We start from the raw sequence: 25057 nt of genomic DNA, 5'->3' as shown, positions 1-25057 counted from the left end.
AAAAAGATATCACGCAATACAGAAAATACAAAGACAAGCAGTAAACCAACATGTTAAATCTGAAACGACCCAGCACCAAGTCCTCCAAATAATCCAACTTCTTGTACAATAATATTCAATACTATTTTTAGGTTGTTTATGTTGTAATCCACACCTGTGTAGCCTTTTACAGCACACTTAGTGAACAGAGCTACAGACAGACCCCACTCTTCTTTCTGTTAGTAGCTGTACCTTTGAAGAGCACTCCTGTTTGTTTACTCTGGAGTCTCAAATTGGGCGTGATGCTTGGTTAGATTTCCATCAGGAGCTGGCTGGAGGTCACTGCGGGAAGCCAACCCCAGTCCTGTGAAGTCTTCAGCTGCCTATGTTTAGCAGAGTACTGCTCTAATGCTAGCGCAGAAAAAGCCTCAGTGGAATACAGTGAGAGTAGAGGAGAAATTGGCAGCAAATCTGTTACTCATTCTATAAAAGACTCAAAGACCTAAATGATATCCTCAGCTGAGTTCTGACAACCTATTTTTCATATAGCTTAATGAATTTTTGATGGATTGCGAGAATGAGTCAGCCATATGAATTGCTAGAGGAATTGTTACTTCCACATGCTTAAATAACTTCTGAAATTATGTCACATACGGGAACACTTTCTTAAAAAGATGGGCTGAGGATGAACAGTATCTAAAAAAGAATCTGTTCCAACAATAGATCGTTAGGAGGTCAAAGAAAGGCACATATCATAGTGCACAGGCTGTGCTGTTTGCACAATGTTCAGTTTGTAACTCATACCATCTACTGTATACTACCACCTTTTATTACTTCTTATATTTGCCTCATAATGTATACTTGTCCTTTACCCTTTGTCAGATTCAGCAGGCTGGAGTTTGTGAATCATGACAAACTACACATTGTTTGTAAGCATAAAAGCATCATGATTTCATTTGTGGAAATAATTTAAAGATTTCTGTGACAATAGTTGTTTATTTTATAACAGGAATGCATCAAAGACACAATAGAAAATCATTTTGAAATCAAAATAGGCAAAAAGATAAGATTATCATTAAATAAATTATCTTCTGTTAACTTGGTTCAATAACTTTCACAAAGAATAATAATTGGATTGAAGGTGAAGGTTAAATCCAAAGAGTAACCTTTCAGAAGAGATCAAGATTTTATTTTAACGTGTTTAAGTAACCACTTTACTTTGGTTATGCCATTTTCAGACTTGCATTCAATAAAAATGGTGCTTGTTGTTTTAAAACCTGGTTTTAGCGCTTTTCTCTTTTCCCCTCTATCTGATATTGACCTTAACTGATATACATCTTATGGCATCAGTTTCATGTAATGATTAAATAAGCCTTTTGCCTTTGATATAAACAGATAAACAATCAATTCGCACCACCATTCATCCATCTGCCCATCTATCCATTGACTGACCCAGTGGGTCATATTGGCATTGTTGTTTACTGCCTGCTGCATGATGCTTTTTTTTTTTGGCTCCAAGCTGCATGCTCTGTTATTTTCTAATGGAAACTCTCCTTTTTTTTCCTCTCACCCAGAGGGATTTGGAGAGCCTCCAACAAACTACCCACAGAGTCTCTTGGGGGACACAGCAGTCATTCATGTGTAAATCTATGACAAATCAACAACATTTATGTCAAGATGTTGAAGAATGAATCAAGGGTTCCTAATTGTCAAGGGTATTTTTAACCCTGTGATTTTTAATTTTATGATGTTTTGGATGTTTTATTTACTTCCGCAGGTATTTTTGGCATCTGACAGATCAAATTGACTTCTTTTGCTTTTGGTCACTGCTCAGTCAATACAATTTTGATGCGGTGAGTGGTGCTGGAGTGTTCAATAAATACACCCACTCTAAGATCAATTTCTGTCACACACTACTAGATCCATCCTGAGCAGTTACCTAGAAAAGTCTGTTATTATAGAAGTGCTCTCTGGTTTCCTACCTATTGCTGACGAACTACTAAATATCGACAAGAATAAAATGTACAAAAAATTAGTCTGTGCTCTCTTTTACTTCACTAATAATTGGAAAATAATAATAATAATCCAGGGAAATTGCTGGGATATGATTTTGTATATAAAGATTTTAAAGGATGGAGGAAAATAAATGTCAGTGGGAGTTAATAAGGACTTCTCTTCTGGATCATTGGCCATTGCTAGGATAACTCAGACTTCTGTGGTGAAAAATCTTGGACTATTTCACACCACATATGCCAGACTGACCCAAGTGAAATGAGACACATGAGAAGAAAGAAAATCGCACTTGGCTCTGCATGACTGCTCTGGAGCCAATGGGAGGATCATAGTCTCAATCTTGTGCAAACCCAGATTACGGAAATGGTGCTGTCAGGCTTAGACTGTGTTTAAAATCATGCTGCGTGACCTTGTCTTTAGGATTAAATAGCATATCACTATCCAAATTATTTAAACTGGTAGCGCCAGTCTCACGTACGGTCTTTCATTCTCTTCAATGACAAAGAGGCTGTAGAAAAGGTATTAAAACATTGACTAGTATTGCTCAATGTGAATCAAAGCAGTGACTCTCTTTTTGTAATAGTTGTCAAATACATTTTGCAATCGCTCAAGCTTGGTAAATTTATCTTTCCAGTGAGCATCAGCAACAGTTTGTTTATTGCAGCAATTGCCCTTGATGTGAATTTATCCTGGGATAACTCTGTTGAATTGGAAATGATGAACATAATGCAAAGAGAATTACCACCCATCACCCACAAATACAATTCTGCCCAATGATTCTGAGTTGCAGCGATGAAAATGGAGAGAATAACTTTCACCATCTGGCAGTGCAAACTAGAGAAAATGTCTGCATACAAAGACTAAGCGTCCACCAATAGAAGTTGATGACATCTTGCATAACTTTCTGGAGATGGCTGATTATTCCATTGCCAGTGGTGGTGTTTCTCTACACAGTGACAAATAGCACACATGACAAAATGTCTTATAAAGATGTCTAAACGGTGCATGTCATAGAGATTAGTTTCTACATACATGTCATGTAGACACATCAGCGTTTGTGCGTTGAGAGATGGTTAATAGGATAACAACAACATTTTTCTCCCTTCCAAAAAGTGCTTTTCTGTCCACTGTTCTGGGTAACATTATGAACATGGCCAGTGTACAGTAGTTTAGTTTAAATAAAAAAAACAACTCTGCAACTGCATCTTTGATGTAGAGAGTAGCTCCATGTCAGGGAGACATCATAGCCTCACTGAGCATGCTCAGGGACACTGTTCCTTGTTTACATGCTTTGCTAGTTTGACAAGCCGAGAGGAAAACTAGTTTTCTGTTTAGTGGGGGAAACGTGTCCCCTTAATATTGTACAACAGTACGCTGCATTGTTGTGTTGTCTCTAGCTGCTGTCTCTTTATGTCACAGCAAAGTATTGATACTCAGTGCCTGCTAAGATTTAAAGAGTTCCTCTTAGATAATGCCAATACAAAGTACAGTATGAACACACAAACTGGAAAAAGTCCAATTATTTTTTGTGCATTTAAGTTTAGCTCTATTGTCTTTTTTTTCTAAATCAAAATTACTGTTCCACATTTCCAGTTTTGGGCAGCATCATGAGTGCATTTAAGACCTGGGTTTAATTTCCGACTTTAACTGATGAATGTTGGTTTCCTCCTGCATACCCAAAAAAATGTAATTAATGGATGAGAGACCAAATATTGATTGGTGACTGGTGAATATGACTGTCTTATCTGGTGGCTTTCCATGGAGTCTCCCTGTCTTTCACTCAAAGATGATTTAGGCTCTCTTTCTCCGAGAACACAAAATTCAGAAATAATAAAATGTATTCAAGTCAGTGAATTCTAAATCCGAGAATAGCATTATTTGCATTATTGAAACTATCCTGTTAACACCTTAATTAGATTATTGTACTCACAGTAAGCAGACTATTATTTGATTAACAGAGCTCACTCGCCCATCGGTTTTTGGAATGTATTAGTGGAATCAGTCTTTGCATGTTAACATTATATTTTGGTTTCCTTTGGCCTTTTAATTCTTTCTATAATCTAAAACTTGTCTGTGTTAAGGTGTTTCATAAATTTGTCAATTTGAAAAAAACAACAACTGGAAAATACACAGTAAAGTGGACACTTTTAACTGCTTCTTGGGCAATTTATGATTTCTTAACATGTTCGATACGATTATAGACAACAAGCTATAAACTATCCTAAATTTTACAATTTCCATTCAAATTTCAGTTGCGTGTGAAGTATCAAAATTATTAAACAAGCAATGGAATCCCTGCAGATTATGTTGTAGCAGTCAGGGCCTTAAAACGTCCCCACAGAGACTTACTGGGGTAGTAAAGCCATGGATTAATTTCTGTCCCAACAGACCACTGAGCTCTCTGACATTTCTTTGAGGGGCTCAATCTCAGTCAATGAAAACACATGCAACATGCATGAGAGATTACAAACACAGTATGTCTCTGCCAACATGTTCTACAGTACAGTCACTTATTTGTTTTCTTTTAAGTACCACAGGACAAAATGGCTAAACCTCTTCATATCATTTATCAAGTCAACAGATGGATTCGAAATGAGGTAACTCCAAATTAGCTTCAATCCTTGTTCCATCAGGTTTAACACATCACGTTAATCTTTTGTTTATGATGTTAAGGCTCATTATTTGTGTACGACTACTTTCACTCTCAGGGCATTCCTAGGAAAGCAAACACTGCCAAACAACTCTGCTAAAACGCATCTGACATCACTTGCCTGCAACAAGTTTTCCAGTTGCAGCTGAAAGAGGTGATTCAATTGCAAAAAACTCCCTAACACGCCAACATATCTGTCTGTCTTTGGGGAGACTACACAGGCATTCTCGCATGCACTTAAAGTTGGATTGTAGCTCAACAAACAAATATAATAATATTATATATTTTTACTGTTTTATTGCCTTTTGGCTTTGTCTCAAATACCATGTCTGTTACTCCTCACATATGAACTCTCATGTCTTTTTACATTAACCCTTTTCTGTACAGCTACAAATGCAAGACACTACTGCTTCTGCTGTGGTGGCAATACAACTAATAAATAAAACATAGATGGCCATCAGCTGTAGTAACTCACAATATTACGAAAATGATATGTTGCTTGTATATAAAGTATAGCTGTGTAAGCATTCCTGCAACATGTACAGATGAGCAATATCTTGCAGATTCTGCACAGCCAGTAGCAATTATAAAGAAAATATACTGGTTCTTGATTATGCTGAGGATATGAATATCACTTCTACTAGGCTAAATGAGTCATCAGGCCTTCAGCTCTCTGACAGGCAGAAATCGACCAGATATAGTATGTGGTTTCATTCTGTCATGTCTGTTACTGAGACCATCATGCTTGAGTGCCTCGGTGTATGTTTGTGTGTTTATAATCTTTAGAATCTCACAGACAACACAGAGAGTTCTTTTTGTAGGACAAAAAAAATGTTGCCTTGAATGCTCATGAACTGGAGGGCTGTGGGGAGGTCCAGTTACACTGGGACACAATCCATGCAATTAAAAAGAAATGAGCAAATAAAATCAATGAAGATCGCTTACACTGGGGTGTCAAAGGACTCAACAGAGGACAACACAAGCCTATATTTTAATTAGGAGAAATAATCCATACACAGGCACGTTTTATGCATTAATATAAATAATACAAACTGAAAACAATAGCTGGCTGGAAAAAAGGAAAATACATTTTAAATAGCTGAAAAATCTTCTGTGGATTTATCTTGCTATTGGGTTCATCCCTGGGCCCATGCACAGTTGAAAGGATTGTTTTCACGTCTTTCTGCCTTGCAAGGGCCTCTCTTATGTCCACACTTGCAACATATAACAGCTGTGCCACCATAGTTCTGGTCCCATTTTAAACCAGTATTTCTTCAGCTGCAATAAGGTGGAACAAGAGGGGCCCACATCTTAGAGGGCTATGCCTATACTCATAGAATTTGGAGTTACAATAAGTAATTTACGTTCTATTTTGTATAGGCTTCAACCTATACAAAGCTGTTGCTATTGGGTTATGGGCGAAGCTGATGTAGTCTATGCCCCACTGCGACACCAATGTCCACAAGCAGACAACATACACCAGTTCAGAAACAGTAGATTCAACAAATAAAAGGTGCAAAGAGGCACAGACTTTGACAAGGTTAACACAGCCCTGTGTGGAGAAAAAATATGTAACATTCTCCTCAAACAGCACCGACATTGCAGAACAGAGGGCCGGTCACTTCTGTACCTTATGGTTCCCATGCAGCCCCACTAATCAGCGATGATCGGATTAAAGGCACATCGTTGGAATATTGGATGGCGAGACCAACAACTAGACTGACCACTTACTATCTAAGCCGATGTCAGAGCTAGGAGGAGCGCTGTCTTGAAATATAGGATCTTGAGAGACATTTGGGCTATAGGATCAAAGGGGGGACCCCCAAGTGTGCACAGCAACATCGGTAAATCCCACGGTGGTGCGTGCAACAACATGTACAACATGTTTCTGTTGTCTGACTCCCTTCAATAAACACTTCACTAGAGGATTCACTAAAACTTTCATTCTTAAATTGATGACTACCGACATTTGTAGGTAGACATGCTCCAATTAAGTGGCTAGGCCGGTAGTCGCTGGTCTATATTTGGGAGGAGTTGGATCTCACCGTCCAGCTTTGACAGTGCATCTCTGAGCAATGGGAGTTGCCACGGTTGCCTGCCTGCAGCTGCACAATGGAGGAGATTCATGACATGCTTGTACATTCTGGTGCCACCTGAATGACTCTTCCTGAATGTGTGCCAAATGGCAAGGAATCAGAGGAACTGCGGAAATACATTCAGGTTAAATCTGGGCCAGGGTGGGTGGTAGAATGCATCTACTCTTCGTGGGGATTGTGTGTGTTCATGGAGAACCACAGTGGTACTTGTGTATTCTCTTGTGAGGTGAACAGATCCACCTCCACCTCCACCTTCCCAAACCTGTCACAGAACATGTTTGGTACTCAGTTTCCACTTGTTGTGGGATGGACCCCCATGAGACAGCAAGTCAGCCATGCGGTTCTGTACTCAGAGGATGCACACTGCTCGGAAGGATAGTAGATGCCTGTGAGACCACAGCAGAAGTCTCCTGTCATGTTGTCCGTTCTCAACATTACATTTTTTGATAGAGGAGCAAAGTTTTTCAGCACTTTCTGTACTGTGGACACACGTTATGTGGATGGATGGGGAATTCTCCAATTTAAATCCTACCAATTGGGACTGGCACATTCCATCCCATCAGAGAGGGACATGCCCTGTATAACGACATCAATATCACAAGGGGAACTTCCAACTGAAAACAGGGATTTTACCAGTGCCAGGTCTGCCAGGGATGGTTTGTGCTAAATTGGATTGAGAGAGGCGGCCGAACCAACTCTGGATTTTTCTCATAGGGAGCAGTCCCAGGAGTACCACCACATGGCTGACCTAGAAGGCAAATGACTGACGGTGCTGTCACCACTCTGTAGGATGAGAGATTTTTGTGCATCCAGCCTGGCTGAAAAAAGCTTTGCTCTCATGGTGACTCAGTTCATATCAACACAGTAAATTAATACTGGGCGGGGAGAAGAGACCTCTTCATCAGGTTTATAGCAAACCCAGTGTTTGCAACGGTTGTATAAGATTCACTGTCAGGAGTGCAGCCTTCTTTTTTCATCTTTGATCCCTACAGCAGATGGGAAGGCTGTCTCTAAGGGGCCAGTGCTGGCTGTGGTGGTAATTAGTCTGACACTGGTCTTGCTGGGCTATCACCACTGCATCGCCCCCATAGGTGGGAGGTGGCTGATAGTTATTTAAGGTCAATATTGCACATTTTAAAAGTGGATTTGTAACTCTGATGGGGAGCATTTGTCTGTGTTGGTGGGGGCAAAAAAATTCTCAATGGGAGCATAAGCCGACTGACTAGAGAGTAAACTGCTCTTTAGAGTAAAGTAGTCGGCCATTGCTGCCACCGACCAGGTGGGGGCTAGCCATTGACTCAAAGCTTGTTGAGCCACAACAGCTAGAGTAGGGAGGAGGAGGCACTGGAGTTGGAGCATGTTGAGGGGCATCAGTGGGTGCCCCTTTTCTGACCCTCTCTTCCTCAGCTGTCACATGGAGATGAGCTGTGGAGCTTGGGTAAGATCCAAACAGCCAATCAGGGAATATGGGACCATCCAGCAGCTCCACTGTGATCAGAGGGGGAAGCTGCGACATGTGGAGCCAGATGTTACGCTGCATCATCGTTTGCAATGACATAATTCTGGACGCTGCCACAGTAAAAAGTCATGGTGGGGGTCATGGGAGCCTTTACAGCCTTCCCAATGTCAAAGGCTAGCTTAGTGGCCATGGCAGAAACAACGGAGGACAGAAACAAGATGTTATTTTGTGCTGCAGACACCTGAACTGACAGTGAGGCTAGCATAAAACTGGTTCCCTCCGATGGTGGGTTTACACCTGCCGAAGTAAGTGGCCTTAGGGAGCAGGATGGATGCAAGGCTTTGTTCCAGCGGCGGGACTGTGTCTCCTTGGACTCTTGTGATGGGCTCGTAATGAGAAACCACTGCTCTTAGTCTTCCGGGGTCGGAAAAAGCCGCCTCCATGAAAGGCGGAAGCTTTAAGAAGCAAACCCACAGCAAGGGATATCTAGCCGGAGGTTCTTGCTGGTAAATGTCTCCGCTTGAGAGGTTGCTAACAGTTGCAGGTTGTTTTGCTGGCAGTGTGATGTCTCTTAGTCCAGCTGAAGCATTTATGACGCCATGCAGGTCTTAAAAAAATAAACATGGTGATGGGTAAATGATGCGGAGAAGGAGAAAACTGCTGCTGAGGGGCTTACAGACAAAGGCCATAGATGCAAGACTTCATATCTCCCATCCTTCATATCTCTCACCAAACAATGAGGAGAGAAAGCCTGGAAGAGAACCCTCTATGGAGGGAGCCAAGAAGAGCAGAATTGTGCCCATCACAGCGGTCCTCACCAGGGATGTCCGGGAAATCGCAAGTGAAGATGTCCAGCTCTTCCAGAAAGTCTACCCAACTGCCGTACCTGCCATTAAAGCGCCCTGAAGAGCACAGCTTGTTGCCGCAGCTCATTCATAGGCAAGCAGTCCCAGAACTGGCAAGCGGCCTGCAGGGTTAGCGCTAGCCCGGCATAGATAGTGCTGAGGCAGCTCTCACAGCTGGGATGAAGGTCCGTAGGGAGAATGATCTTCATCTTCTTTACTTGTTTTCTTTTAACTGCTTGGTGCTGATAAAAAAAATTGGGAAACAGAATTATGGTCGCATGGTAGTTATAAGCCGCAAGTGCGGATGTAAGAGAGGCCAATACATGGCATAAGGGACAAAATGATTGGGATTAACCCAATAGCAAGCTATTTACAAGCAACAATTAAATTTACATTTAAAGCAACAAGGATTTCATTGCTGTAAATCGTTAAAATAAGCCCTACCCTAGCTGGTGATTGCTGAATTTATTGGCTGTGATGACTACATTGGTTGATTTTATCAGTTGTAGCAAGCTAGTTAGTTGAGTTACAAGAGATAGCTACAGGAATTGATTCAAAACATAGTCTCAAGTGGAATTTTTTATGTTTTCAGTTTTCAATAAAATCTTGTAGAAGATTGAGGATATAAAGAAGGAGCATTGTTCTTGAACTCCATGGTAAAGCTAGTTAATCATATTATTCTAAGTGTGTTGAGGAACAATGACGAATTAGACTGTTTTGGTCTAACATAACATGATCCAACTGTTTGGCTGCGTATTTCCTTGTACATATTTTCAAATAGCATGGTTTCACTTTTGACATAACAAGAAAAGATGCTTTCAGGATCAGGACTGAATGTGTATGGTGAATGTAACACTGTCTCTGGTGACATAAGCTGCTGTTGCTGGAGTGTTAAATCCCCCCCAAAAAGGCCTTAACAACTGCTAAGGTTAGCCTAAACTGATAGTATCCAGGACCAGTTTTCAGTTTTGTATTATTACTACACGGTAGATTTGCTTGTCTGTTGTTTTTTAACATAACCTTCAATCCTACAAAGTAATATTACTTAGTCAATGCTATGCTAATGCCTGCCATTCAGTTACTACTGTTGATAGTAAGCTAGCGAGCCGATAAGACATTCCTTGCACGTTTGCTGCTGGTTTGGGGTTTTGGAAAGGCATAAAAACCCTTCAAACTCTTTAGATGAAGTATTGCTCTTACTACAGCTCCGTATACTGCTTGGAGTAATCCAGAGCCAGTTAAGGTTGAAAAGCTATGATTGGAGGATCACTTCGGGCTTGGGGTTTATCAAAGACTCAATTAAAACCTTCCATTAATTTTGTCAATGTGCAGCTGAAAAATAAAGAAATGGTGTAGATCATGGTATAAACCTGAACAACTGCCGTACTGTGTGAATAACAGCATGTGTCCTCCATCTCCCTCTCTCTCTGAGGGTATTTTAACAAGGTGCTGACAAGAAAAATGATAATGATGTGTCTGTCATGATGCAGAGCTGGGTAAATTTGTCATGATGGCAGGTGACTGATGGTTTGGTATCACCCATTGGCCAAACGATGAATTCTTTCCCTGAACATTGGAACACACACACACACACACACACACACACACACACACACACACACACACACACACACACACACACACACACACACACACACACACACACACACACACACACACACACACACACACACACACACACACACACACACACACACACACACACACACACGTCAGGATGCCTAAAATCAGTCAGCACAGGTACGAGCAGGTAAATCACATCTTTCCCCAGGTTTATGCTCATTGTTCACAGACAAGTCTGTCTTCCATTTGCAGTCTGAAAGCTGTGAAGTCCTTAGGGCAATCTTTACAAACTGTAAACTACTCGTCTGTGACTGCAACTTTGAAATGTATGACACGGATGCTGTAATCACTCTTCTTTTGCATAGTGAAATGTAGGCTACATCAAAGTATTCACCATGGTTATTATTGTTTAATGTTACACAGATTTGGGGAATAAATACAGCCGTGGCACATTTGTTCTCCTCTTTCCAGTAATGCTTGGAAACTTGCAGTGTGATACTCCCATCTTCATATTCAAATTGACGGTGTTTATATGTATATTCAAACCACTGGTTATTTTGTGAGATTGCCTAGCATGGAATTTGAACGTTTTCTTGATTTGTTTGGTATTATAGTTTTTGTAAATATCTTGTCCTTTTGAAAATTCTCGGTGTGAAATTATGTTTTAATAGCATTATACATTCAAGGCGCTGGAGAAAAAGTTGACTTCACTTCACTTCACTGGCTTGACGTGCTTACAACTAAAATGATGTTCCATTGTTATTGTTTGAAAATAAAAAGCTTTAAACAAGTACTTGTGCATGTAAATGGTACTTTAGGGTGAGACATAGAAAAAATATAGTAGTGTGGAAAATAGAAGGCAGAAAAAGCCTGGCAGTTTTAATTTTCTTTTAATTATTAATAGATCAAACCATAGCCATACGAGGTGCTGTTCGTAGTGCAGAAATTTAAAATTATATACAACCATTTTGACTTGTCATAGCCGGCTTACGTAAATTGAAAGCTGACAGTATTTGTGTATTAACTGCACCACCGTTTTTCTGCAATGCAATTTTTAAGCATGTCTGTAGGTCAGTCAATATACTGTACCTTAACACTGCATGTAACTGATTTTGTAGAAATGGACTGACAATTTGTTAATAGGCCAAAAAATGACTTCACAGAACGAAAGAATGGCATTATTTTGAGAAAATGTTTGTAAATCCACTGATTGTTAAATCCAAGGTAATGAACCGAAAATTTTTGTTTTTACTATTTTACGATATGAAACTTAATATAAAAATGAAATTATAATCAGTCAACCTTGTTTTAATTAGTGTGTCCTATCTTCATAAGTCTCTCTCCAAAAAGAGACGTTGCAACAGTCTTCCAAAATGTAAGAATGAGGCAACTATGAACATTAATTTATCTGGTTTTAGTTTAGGCAATTAAAAAATAAATGCCCCAAAAATATGTTTTACATAAATAATAATAATAAAACATATTTATAAAGCGCTTTTCACAGACAGAGATCACAAAGTGCTTAGCAGCAGCGGAATTACAGTCAAGCAAGACTGTAAATGTCCCTGATTCAGTCAGATTTCAAAAAATGACAGACCACTTTTAGAACTCATCATGTCTCTTGCTGTTGAAGTTTAAAACTAAATAAAAAGCCTTGACTTCCCTTTCTATTGTGGTCTTACAAATCAATGGTATCAATAGTGACATTTAAGCATGAGCAAAGTCCACAGGTAAATGTCATTGAGGGTTCTTAAAAATTGAAAGCTGTGCCTCCAATCTAACCTTCACTAATAAGTGATGATTTGAGGAGATGACAATGACGGACTGTGTATGGGCTCAATCCATACATTTCTATAATGCATAGATGTGCTCCAGTGGTGAGAACTGACCTGTGATACATTTAGAAGTTGTCTCTGAAAGGTAAATCAATATTTCTGCGAAGCTGCATGGTGAGCAAATCGAAGTTCTTTAGCAACAGATAATGAATACAAAATATCAGTAGACATAAAAAAATGTCTTTCATTATGAAAATAAACATCCCCATAATTTCTAATTATGGTACCCTCAACATTGTCTTTCCAAACCTAAAAACATTGTCTGCACCAGAAAAAGGTTTTAAATTAAAAATACACTTTTTTAACACCCCAAGGGCGTTTTTGTCTAACCAGATTCATCATTCTGTTGCAACAACAGCTTTTCCCATTACTGTCAAGAAGAGCGTCCCTTTGCGGCAATAGATTTGCCTCTTCACAACCGAACAAGACACTAACTTTTTAACACATGTCATAAAGCTGTGAGACATCTCATTCAGTACATAGGGGCCTGTGTTGATCTGAGACTTCAGACATGCCATCGGAGAGAACAAGCGGTACGTCATCTGATGGTTTCTCAAATGACAAGGCCTGTCACAAAACAGCCAAAAGCTTAGAAGTGCAGTTCACTTGACACACAGTCTTCAGGGATGTCTTTGAAAAAATGTCGCCCCATTTAAAAAAAAAGAAAAAAACCTGTTAGTGTGGGTGGGAGGATGGGATTGGGGTACATAACAAATAAAGCATTGGCCTACAAAAGATCCAGAGGGAACACTCTATGTGCATCCTTGGTATCCATTTAACAGGAGAGCTTACAGCATCCAGCTACTTACAGCCTTAGCGAAGTGCTATATTACTCACCGAGCTCAGCTGGAAACACTATAGAAAATGTGTTTGCCTAGGATCTGCTCTCCTTTATCAATCCTAAACAGCAGGGACCAGAGCTCTAAGCACTATGCCAGGGTTCCAGCAACAACAAACAACATTTCAGACAGAAAAAAAGAAGGAATGGTTTCACAAATAAGATTTCAGTTTTGTCTCTGTAAATCCTTTAAAGCTGAATCCAACACAGCACATCCTACTGAATTCCCACAGAGACTATTCAAAGGCACTGCCTTCGAAAAAGTAACATGCAGACTCTCAAGTACAAGTGTGCACACAGGCAGACAGACTGACAGACAGACACACAAACCTTAAAAAGAATTACAAAGAGAAAATGAGAAGCAGGTGGAAGGGCACTCGATTTGAATCAGAATCTTTTATATCTTACCGATGAAGAGGTTCCATTCAGCATCTAGGTCTGCCTGGTTTGCTAAACAGCCCCTCATAACGTTGTGACAGTAGTTGTGACAGGGTTTCAGCCCTGGCATGCTGCGACAGTATGGACAGTACAGCATCTTGGTCAAGGCTCTGACACATGCTGGGATAACATTCACCTGTGAAGCAAAGAGAAGTTACACAGTTAGGTCAAGTCTTTTCAAGCTCACTGACCTTCTGTAGAACATTCTGTATGATTCCTAAAAGGGAGAGAGAAGTTTTCATGAAACAAGTATTTTTCAAACCACATTTTTCGACATTTTCCACAGAAACCAAGCATCAATAGTAAGGAAATGTAATTCCCAATTGAAAGTTCAGGGGCGGGGAGAGTCATACGCATTTCAACTTTTGACAAACATTGCCACACTACATCACATCTTCCAAAGCTTGAAATTTGAAAACCCATCAGATAAAATTGTATGACAAGACAATGTTTACAACTCTGTCCATCTCGATTCCGTGTGAAGGCTGTGCCTTTTGTTGTTGGGCCATGTCATGGCACCAGCTTGAGTGAAAGCGACAGGATTCTCACATCTGCTTCCCTTCAGAGGTGGGGATGCAGAGCAAACAGTATATCTGATAATTGGCCTGTCAGCCTCTGTATTCATGCTTGACTTTAGATTTTGTCCAGCACACACCCTTTTGTCTGTCTGTGTGTGTGTGTGTGTGTGTGTGTGTGTGTGTGTGTGTGTGTGTGTGTGTGTGTGTGTGTGTGGAGGGAAAGTAAGCAGATAAGTCAGTGGTAGTCATAAGATCGGACCCCAAACAGACACTATATTCTATACTTAAGGGTTAAAATGGATGGCAGAGGAACCAAATACCCACCACAGGAAATGATTTGAAGAGTAATTTAATAACATGAATTAAGTCTAATTCTAAAGCAATTTCATGTTCATTCATTAGAGCAAAACATTGATTAATTCAGGACAAGTCAAGTTTTGTTTATTTTTTTGTCTGAAATCAACAATTCGCCCTAAAGAGCTTCACAATTCACAATCTGTACAGCACCCTTTACTCTAAAGACCAATTTATATTTCTGCATTGAAGCTGCACTGTAGGCAAACAGCAGATTCGTACCCCGGTGCTGTAGCCTCCGCTGCAGCATGTCAGGCACCGCTCCATTAATGTAATGGTAGAGATATCCGGCGGAAACGGGCAGAACCCAAATGGTCTGGTTTTCCCTGACCTGTAGCCAGTGCTTGGATTTAGTTCTCCACATGGTGGCCAGGTCACAATTTTTTTTTTAAAAAAAAGGTAAAAAGGTAATGCAGTAACAGAATCTTGATTCATATTTGATCAGTACTGGCCTAGTTTGACAAAATGTTTCAGGAGGCTGGTTTGTTGCAATGGACGGACCTCATTTGGATAAGTTGAGGTTAAGTCATAATTATGCAAGTTCAGATATGGTGATGGTAAGTCAACTCGCTGAACCGAGCCATATCCATCATGAAACGTGTGGCTGGATCTCCTGCTCTCCAAAGAAAATAGGATCCATCGACTTCACATAAGCATTTCCAGTTTCGCTGCTCTCTTTTCTACTTTGCAGACATTTCAGTAAAATTGACAGTGGTCAGATTTAATAGCTCCAACTCCAACATGATCCGCTTAGTTTCAGCAAAGAACTCTCTTTGGTTTCAGTCGCCATTGTTTGGAGTACAATAAAAAACTCAACACAGTGGCATAAAAACCCTATCGCCAACTAGCATTTTGGGCGATGTCATTGCAGAGCATGTGCTCTGTCCAGACAGCCCAGTGCAAATGCATAAATGTTCACAACGGCGTAGACCACTTGCGCAGGCTACACATAGGCTCCTAGACCCTACATGCAACTATAAATAAAAAATATTTATTTATTACTGCTTTTGTGATCAATCCATTTTTTTTGTCATTATTATTATTGTTCATTTGACTTTTGTTAACAATGGTGGAATAAAGAAAAAAGAAACAAAGACAGACGACGCGAAGCCTGGTGATATAACTACAGCTGAAGATGAAAGTGATATGAACATGAAACAAGAAAAATACAGTGCTCCTTGGTAGCTCCATGGCAACACCTGATGCTGTGCTGTGACATTACACAGTTGAACGCTACAAAGTGCCTGTGATTTTATTGATACAATGGCCTGACCACCTGTGTGTGCATATGTGAGATGACAGAAGATAAGAAAGAGGAAGAAGGGAGACAGTGATGTACTATTAGTGAATTTCCATTGCTGCTTGGCACAAGAACTAAATGAACCATCTTTGACATTTGCAATCTGCTTCTGACATCACATGATGTCTTGTAAGAGGGCCATGCAATTAGGTTGTTTGCTGTCAATTCATCCTCTGGTATGTGTTTGTGTAAATTGTTTATATTATTTTATGAGTATTCTTAATTTTCACATCAAGGTTGATTTGATTGAACACATTTTAAAGCTTACATGCCTATGTTGTTCTGTATTGTAATTCATTTTCTGCATATATCAGCCTATACTTTACAATAGATACAAACACTTATATTTTCTTACAATAACTTTAAATTGGGTTATAAACCCTTTTAAAATGTTTAGGTACTATTGATAGATAGATAGGGTAAAGTTTTGCCCATTTATATATAAATAAATTATTTATATATTTACTATAGTAGTAATAGGTGTCTGCTATCAGCCTGCATGGACCCTTCACATTAATTTAATTTAATGCATAACATTAACTAGAGTTTAATTGATACAATTTCTAATTAACAGGCAGTGCTGGAGGGAGAACAAAAAGAAAGCAAACAGTTGAATGATGACTGTGTAGAAAGCCAAAGACGTAGCCAAAGATGCAGAGAAACAAACACCAAGAAAACAGAAAGACAGATACAGAAGAAACAGATCGAGAAAAAAAACGGGCCAGAAACAAGCAGACAAACAGAGGGAATGGGCAGGTGGCAGGAACTGCCACATTTGGACAGAAACAGAAGAGATAAACAGAACCAAGGACATGCCAATCACAGTGTTGAGAGCTGCCTCTTATTTCTCAGAGAATTTGTCACTTGCAGAAACACATTTTACGACTATAATTATGCATTTTGTTAAATTATATGTAATATTTTGCTCGCAGATCATAAAAGCAGCAAACACCAACTCAGGTTTTGTCCTTACATTCATTAAAAAATGATTTACGGTGCTTGTACAGGCCACATGCAGCTTTAACCTTCAGATTTAAAGAATTCTGTGCGTTCATTATAGTTTTCGTTTTGACTGAATCAGTATCACACATAGAGATCCATGAGTCTAATCTGACGGCTATATGGAATTCACCAGTCTACTGTACCTGAGACAGGGACGAGACAGTTTTTAGATTGCACTACCACCTCTGCCCGCATGCTCAGGCATCTCCGACAATCTCTTTCCCTTTTCTCTTTCCCTCTCCCCCGTCAACAACTCAAACCCCACAGATTAAATATAACATTTTCCTATCAAGGTTTTTGAATCATTTTATTTCACAGGCTTATTTGCATATAAATATATGTGATATAGTGACGAAAGAGAGAGGGAGAGCTCGTCCCCTTTGTTTTCACTGTTGGCTCAGCTTCACCCAGTCACTGCACCTGGGCAAGGACATTAAATCCAGTTTAAACCACCAACATAAAACAAAGACTAGTTGACAAGATGACTTTGGAATACATTCCCTTGATAAATTCACTGTTCCACTGCTGTGGTATAAATGATAGCAGCAATACATAGGAGCCTAATGAATATATAGCAGTCCTATACCATATCATCTACTCAACATCCGTAAACCATTGCAAATTTCATTTTGTTCATACTTTATCTATTTCTTTCTTTCAACTTGTACAATAAAGTGCAGTATATATTCATAAGAATTTTAAATACTTAAAAAAGTTCTTGGATTAATCTGTGTCTGTCAATTCAATTAAACTTGGCCCAGTTTATGAACAGCCTATTTAAGAGACATGGAAAAAACACTGGGAGAGTTTTCCAAACTATAGACCCGTTCCGACTGCACACTTTACATTCAGTGTGAGTTTTTAGTGGCAACCATGAAATATATTTCATACGGCAAATAGGAAAAGTGTTTAAATCTGCCCTTGAGCTTTGTGAGCCTTTAGAAAATGTGCATTAAAATGGTACCTCCTAACGCAATTATCTTACAGCGATACTCTTACATCATGGCAGTTACTGTGCCCAGCAGTCACTGTATGTCCTGGATGAAGGGTAATCTGATAATCTTGTTAGCACTTATTTACAGTTGAGTGGATGGAATAATTTACAGAAGGCTGAGTGTAGGATGTCTCAGATCCTGAGTCTGATTAAAAAACTAATCTACTCATCTGATGTTTAAGTGCTATGATAACACCGCATGGACAGCATGTGTTTGTGTGCGAGTCAGTGTGTGGAGGAAGTTTTTAGATCTTGTATTTAACTAAGAGTAACAATACTGCACAGAGAGAAATATTCCATTTCAACCACAAGTCCTTGAGATGATCTGAAATTTCTTGGTCGAGTCTGACCTCAAAATCCTTTTTTTGGCTGATTTGATTTTTGTTCTTCCTTCTTAGATCTATAAATGACAGCAAGGCACAAATTCTTAATGTTATCCTTTTACTTTTTTAATGCAATTTATAGTGGTTTATTGCATAAAAAAACTATTCAAATGATTAGGAGATAGGAGATTTACTTGGATAAAAAATTGTTAAATTTAATTACAGTATATATTATAAGCTAGTTAGAGCAAGTTAGTAAATTAAACAGATCATAATTCCCTCTATATCTATTTTTGTATTGCTCTAAACAAACATTTTAAACAACTGTTTTTGTTCAAGTTTCTCACCAAGAACTCTAATGATAGCTTTATAATCAGCCTTTACTGAATAATCATTTTAACTGAGTAGAGCTTGACCGTACCGTATTGCAAGTCAATGTAACCTTAACGCTAGCTGTCTAGCTCCGTGCTGACGGCAGACGAACAGTCACTGTGATTACTCTGTTCATATTTGATGGGAATGAAATACAATATAACAAAAGTTTAAGTTAGTTGTTCCAAATGTTTTTAAGGTTAGTTTTCCAAGGCTTATTTTGGACTTGAAGTTGTGACAAATTGCAAGCTTTATGTCTCCTTTACAAAATAAGAAATATGAGACTGATCGATCAGTCAATCAGAAAGTCCTGTTTTGAAAAATGTCACTTATGTAAAAACACCTCACTATTATTAGCTCAATGTACTGAAAGTATCTAAATAACTCATTACATATGCATTTGTAAGTAGTATTTTACTATTGGATGAAGTTAAGCTATTTTTTCTCTTTTATTTATATAATGTTGGTATACTATGCTAGAGCACCATATTTCATAAAACTTTCATTCATTCAAAATTACTTAATTTGATATTTAATTCGTACCTAAAGTGGCTAATTGGCCATTCTGCATACTAAGTAGTTTCACTTTTGATACATTAAATACATTTTGCTGAAACTTTTCTTAGTATAGTATACATTTAAATGTCAGACTTTTACTTGTAATGAAGTATTTTTACATTGTTGTATAAGTACTTTTACTTAATAGCAGTACCAGAGTGAATGAACTTGGTTATATTTAGTTTTTTTTGTAGAGAATTGCTTCCCTTACAAATGAGAGTGGGGTGAAGCATAAACAGCAGCCTGCTCATTAGCCTCCTGCTTCAAAAGAGCAGCTTAAAGATGCAGCCAGCATTTCAGCCAGACTCCTGATGTGAGCATTAACTTTATTGAGAATTGGAAATGTGAGATTATAAATCAGATGAGCCCCAGCAATTATAAAGCAACCACTTCTCATTTCATTCCATAAAAGGCCACAGTCGGGAACCGTTACACTCACCTGAATTCGCCATCAGCAATGAGACATATTCAAGATCTAAATCATTATAACAAAGGACAAGGCTCACTATCATAATGAGAGATAACTCTAAAAGACACTCTTGGAAGACATCATCTTGTCTATCCGACAGGGTGTTGTCATGCACATATGGCGTGAACTCCCTTTAGGAGTAGCAGAGTGGGAAGAGCACAGAAGATGGAAATTGCTTTGTGCCACATTGTAATGAAGTTGTGAGAAATGACAATGACTTTGCAAGCTACCAAGGCCAATCAAGGGGAACACTAGTGGGACATTGAGTCTGTCGCCAAAAAATTGTCTCAATAGTTCCGTCATAATTATTGTGACAGGCTGTGCTGCTTTGCACTGATTGGACATGGATGTAAGACTGCATTGGCGCCCCAGTGTCCCCACTCAATTCCACAGCCATTAGTGTCAATGGCAATATGAGTGATCTGTCACTGTGCAAGTCAGACTACCATCTGCTACCAAGAGAAACATGTGCCTGGTCGCACCGAACATCTGTGTAAAAACTTCAATTATTTCTTTCTAACCAAGGATCAAAGGTTGTTGCAATAAAGATCTGAATGAATTTCTTAATCAGAAAAAAATTATAACATCAGTTGGATTATGGTCACAGAAGGCAACAGTAAAACCTTTATACACTACACATAAGCTAATGCTTCTGATAGAAATGGCGAAAAAACGTGTTTTCTGAGGTCACAGTGACACAAGAAAATGTTATCAGTTCACCCTTGAGTTTATGGGCGATAGTGCCAAATCTGAAAAAATTCCCTCAAGGTGTCCACGAGAATGTGACTGGTGGACAAACATAGACACAAACGGTCTCCGGCGATATAATAATAATTTAATTTCAAGATATTTTTTAATTTTTTTAATTTGATGGTTACTCTCTTATTTGAATTTACCAAGTCATGCTGATATAAATAAGTAATTGAAGGCACTGAATTTGACAAACATAACATTGTTCAAATCTGAACAACAGAGGCTAATTTGTGAATTGTAATATTTGGCAAATCAAATTGAATAGAAAATTGAATTGACATACCTTTAGTTGCCTAAAAATAGCAAGGAGTACTTTACCGTCTTTTGTGTTCCTAAAATATGTACAGTATGCTCTGGTTTGCAGTTAAATGTGTGGTGTAAACCAAGTCAAATTAAAAAAATTGAAAATTGAGTGCGTATATAATGTTAGACAAGAAAAGATAAGCAAATGGGAAAACTTGAGATGCATTTTACTAATTTGGTACAAACAGTCACAGATATGACAGAGTACAAGTTTTCATTGGTCTGTAGCACTGTACTTTCAATAATCACGTCTCTTTTCTGTGTGTCTCTGTGAACTTTAGCCTCCCTCCACTCACCATGTTAAATCTAAGACGGAGCCAAAGACAATACCGCAGAGGCTGCTCTAAAATCATTTTCTGTCAAATCAATGAATGTCTGCAACTGACAGAATAATCCACATGTGAGCAGCTGTGCCTCCACAAAACAACACAGCTGTACTTGGTGGACCCGGTGGCCGTTGATCTACCCTGACATGAACCATGTTATGTGGCATGTCTGGAGCAGCAGTAAGGACTGTTTCTGTAATTTATCAAGACAAGTGCAAACATGTTAAAAGCCAGCCTTTGCCGCCCGATGACTAGGAACAGCATACAGTGAGACATTCAGCATCTCTGGTGGGTACAAGACCTGCATAGACTGTATTTTTGTCCATCTGCCGTGGAGCCTCACCCCATGTCCGTCAGATTCTGAAGGTCTGCAGCCCAGCCTGAATGTCAGGGGCAAACAGGTCTCACGTGGCTGCCAAGAAACCTCTGAACAAATGTCACAACATCGGTGCTGACAACCTTCTCTAAGTGCTTGTTAAATAAAGATGTGGTGCCATACACTTTAAGTCAAGGTGCAAAAAAGTAGTCATAAGATGTGATCTGGATTGACACAGTCAACTGATGTGACACATTTTTACTAGTTGTTGGATAAGATGGATAATTTCATATCGTAACATGTTAGAATTCAATGGATAATTTCCCACACGTTTTACCATTTTCCATCCTTTTGTATTTAGTCAACTCTAAATGCCCTCCCACTCTGTCTAAGGCTCTATCATTTCAAGTTTTCCATGTGAAATTGAAGAGCAGGGAGAGCTGTATACGGTATATTTCTTTATTATCCTTTCATATCATGTCATTGTATTTCCGACCACATGATGCCTCTGATTTTTTCCAACATTCTGCAGTTCACCACAGATCAAAATCTTTTAATTAAAAAGGACATCTTTGGTGCAGCACATTTCCCGATGACGTGCCAACCTTTTTGAGCCAGTTGCCATCTGCCGTCACAGCACTGTGGCTGAGGCCTTATCCCCAGCAAGCTGTGTGAGCTGTGAGCCAGCGAGAGAGGAGACGGAGAGAGGGAAGGGAGTGAGAGAGACATGGACAAGTTTGTCCAGTGCATCTGTAGAAGTGGGCCTCAGCTGAGAAACATGCATGAACCATACTCTCTTATGGAGGAGATCACATAATCTACCCTGAGCAGAATCTGCCGTCAAATTGAATTAGTCCATTTTTCTGGTTGTGCAATTTAATTCATCACAAATACAAATATTAAACTAAATAAGACTCGACTAGATCACATAATGGACACTGCAATATTTTTACTTTGATGAATCAAAGAGGGCATTTCGTCTTGTCTTTGTTTCTTCAATTTGTGAAAAAAATTCCTAATACAGAATAACTACAACTAATTCCGTTGGCATGCTTTGCTTATTGTGATTAAGTTTTAAAACGTATACTATATAATTTTACTCAACTAACTTTTTTGCACATTTTTTTTTTTTATATGATATATTTAATTATTGTCATTATTAATTAATCTGCTAATTATTTTTCCCATTAATATATTAATAGTTTTGTATTTTTAAAAATATAGGAAAATATTGTAAAATGTCCAGCCCAATTTGAGTCCTACAGAAGGTGACATCATTAAGAGTCATTGACTCAACCCGATGAAGGTCGGAGAACCGAAGTGACGTTAAAGTCCCAGTGAAACAGTGACATTTCCGAATTTAAATGAAATATTTGAATGGTGTTCAGTTAAAAGATGGGATTTAAATCAAATCCCCCACATATATTTGGGCTGCTAAAAAGTGGCTGGGCTCAGAATGTAGTGGAATACGGAGCTACAGACTACTGTGGCTGTTTTATTTTTTCATTTATTGTTAAATCGGTGAACAATAGGACCAAGGACGTGATCTAAAAGAGTTAAATAGGCATTTTTTTTAATTTTATCTCCACTTAGTTAATTTCAAACTGACTCAGAGTGACACTTTTGTCTGAATTTGTATCAGTGGTTGTTAAATGCATTTGTACTGAACTGTATTGCAATGAATGTTCTATTTTGCCCTGGCAGCGAGTGGGCTAAAATGATTTGAGCACTGAGTATATAAAGTAGAAAATAATAAAGACACCAAAGAAAAACTGTAGACAAACACATGTAACTGATATGTGTTATTTCTCACATTTCATCAAGCTGGCAGAGCGTTAATCTAAGGCAAATGTTGTATACATGATGTGCATAGATTAGAAACTGCCTTGGAGCTTTATGTCAAATTATCTGACAGTTCATGGTAGGAAATGAGGGTATAATGAGATCAACATGACAGTGTAAGCCATCAGGAAAAACAAATCCCTAAGTACAAAATATCTTCCTTCCTTCCAACATCACGAATAAATATGCACCATGAATTAGGCCGGCTTCCTGTGAGTATGCAGAGTGAGTGATAAGTGCTCTAAATGCCTGAACTTTAAACCGTTCAAAAGGTCCAAATCCCTGCAATCTTCTCTGAGCAGGTCTTAATATGGTTGACTGTTTTAAGTACCCCCAGGGTAAAACTCTTAATGGTCATCATAAACTGTAATCCAGAGAGATTCTGCTCTTAATCCAGGATCGAGGTCCAGGAAACTGTTCAGTACAAGTCAAGTGCAATCCCATTTTATGGAGCGATATCTCTCCTGTTTGACTTGACTGCATGCAGAGCTGCCTGTTAGCAGTAATTATGTATGGCTCATCATCATCAGTGCACCATCCTGTGTTAAAGTAACGTGGAAAATTGAACAGACAGATGGTTGAAAGCAGCCATTTCATATAAAAGGCACATTTTGTCATTTTGAAACCTCTGGTTTTCATCACTGATTTGGTTATTTGAGTTAAAGCCTTAACGGTGGCTAGTTAGAGCGACTCACTAGGGTCCATGTACAGTGTGCAAAACACATCCTGCACTATTTTTTTAAAGATTCATTGGCCAGTATAAATTTTTACTCCCAACATTTGGAAAATTGATTTACTCTTTCAATTGTGGTAAATTTTTTGTTGTGTAATAAGAAATAGAGAAACTCAGAAGTTTTTGAATGATGCAGACCCCAAATGTGCCTAATGTATTATTAATAAGATGAAATATCATAATTGATACAATTAGTAGCAGTGGAAAGTCAAGAAAGAAAGTCAGGTGGTCCAGGATCAAGAATGATCTTTCAATCTCAACTTTTAAATCGATGAAAATAATAAATCCTTAAACATTCAGGAAAATATTGGACATTTTTAAAATTCAATGACAGCTGGGCCTACTAAATCTGCTTAGGAAGATTGTGTGAAAAGAATCTATCCAAGATCCATGAATAGCTACAAATGCATCAATAATAATAATAATAATGCATTTAATAATGTAATATTATAAATTATATAACTCATTGAATTATGGCTACAACTAACTATTATTTCCATTACCTATTCATTTACTGATTATTTTCTCAATTAATTGATTAATCTTTCGGTGTGTAGCATGTCAGAGTCATTACTTTGTACCAGAATCCAAGGTAATGTCTTTATTTGTATTGTTTTGAGGACTGTTTTTGCTTAGAAGCTGCTTCAACCTTTAATCATTTATCAGAATACTAGCAGATGATTTTTCTGTTGATCTAATAATTGCTCAATCAAGTTACTGTTGCAGCACATTGATCACACAAACATATTCTGCATAATGAGTACTTTTGATATATATCTACCTGTAAATACCTTTGTTTTTTATTTACATTTCCATAAGTATGATTCTAATGACTGGAGTTTTACTTGAAATGGTCATTTCTACATTGTCGTATTACCCCTTTTAATTAAGTATCTACATCTTCAACACTGCTAAATGATAATAAGTTATACACAGCATTCCACCTTTTCTGACATATGGGTTATTGAATAAAGCTCTGCAGCTTGACCAGCATTTGCCCATAAGTGATTTGCTAAAATAACACACATTGCCAAATTACCAAACACAGCAAAACACTGTTATCTGAAGATCGAAGAAGAGTAATTGCAGCTATAACACCACACAAATGTAGCGTTCCACCATAAAGTACATAAATCCCTGTTGTTTATGGATGTGAA

General features: G+C 38.5%; 1 protein-coding gene across 1 annotated transcript in view; it reads right to left on the bottom strand.

The window, feature by feature from the left end:
* Positions 1 to 25057, bottom strand: part of LOC129104341 (glypican-6-like) — a 126020-nt gene that overhangs the window by 31679 nt on the left and 69284 nt on the right. Inside the window, exon 4 of the mRNA XM_054614980.1 lies at positions 13708 to 13873. Within this exon, the coding sequence (XP_054470955.1) occupies positions 13708 to 13873 (166 nt within the window). The remainder of the gene's footprint in view (positions 1 to 13707; positions 13874 to 25057) is intronic.

Source organism: Anoplopoma fimbria, chromosome 2, assembly GCF_027596085.1.
Source record: "Anoplopoma fimbria isolate UVic2021 breed Golden Eagle Sablefish chromosome 2, Afim_UVic_2022, whole genome shotgun sequence".
NCBI lineage: Eukaryota > Metazoa > Chordata > Actinopteri > Perciformes > Anoplopomatidae > Anoplopoma > Anoplopoma fimbria.
The sequence above is the reverse complement of the archived record's forward strand: the minus strand, read 5'-3'. Positions and strand labels throughout refer to the sequence as shown.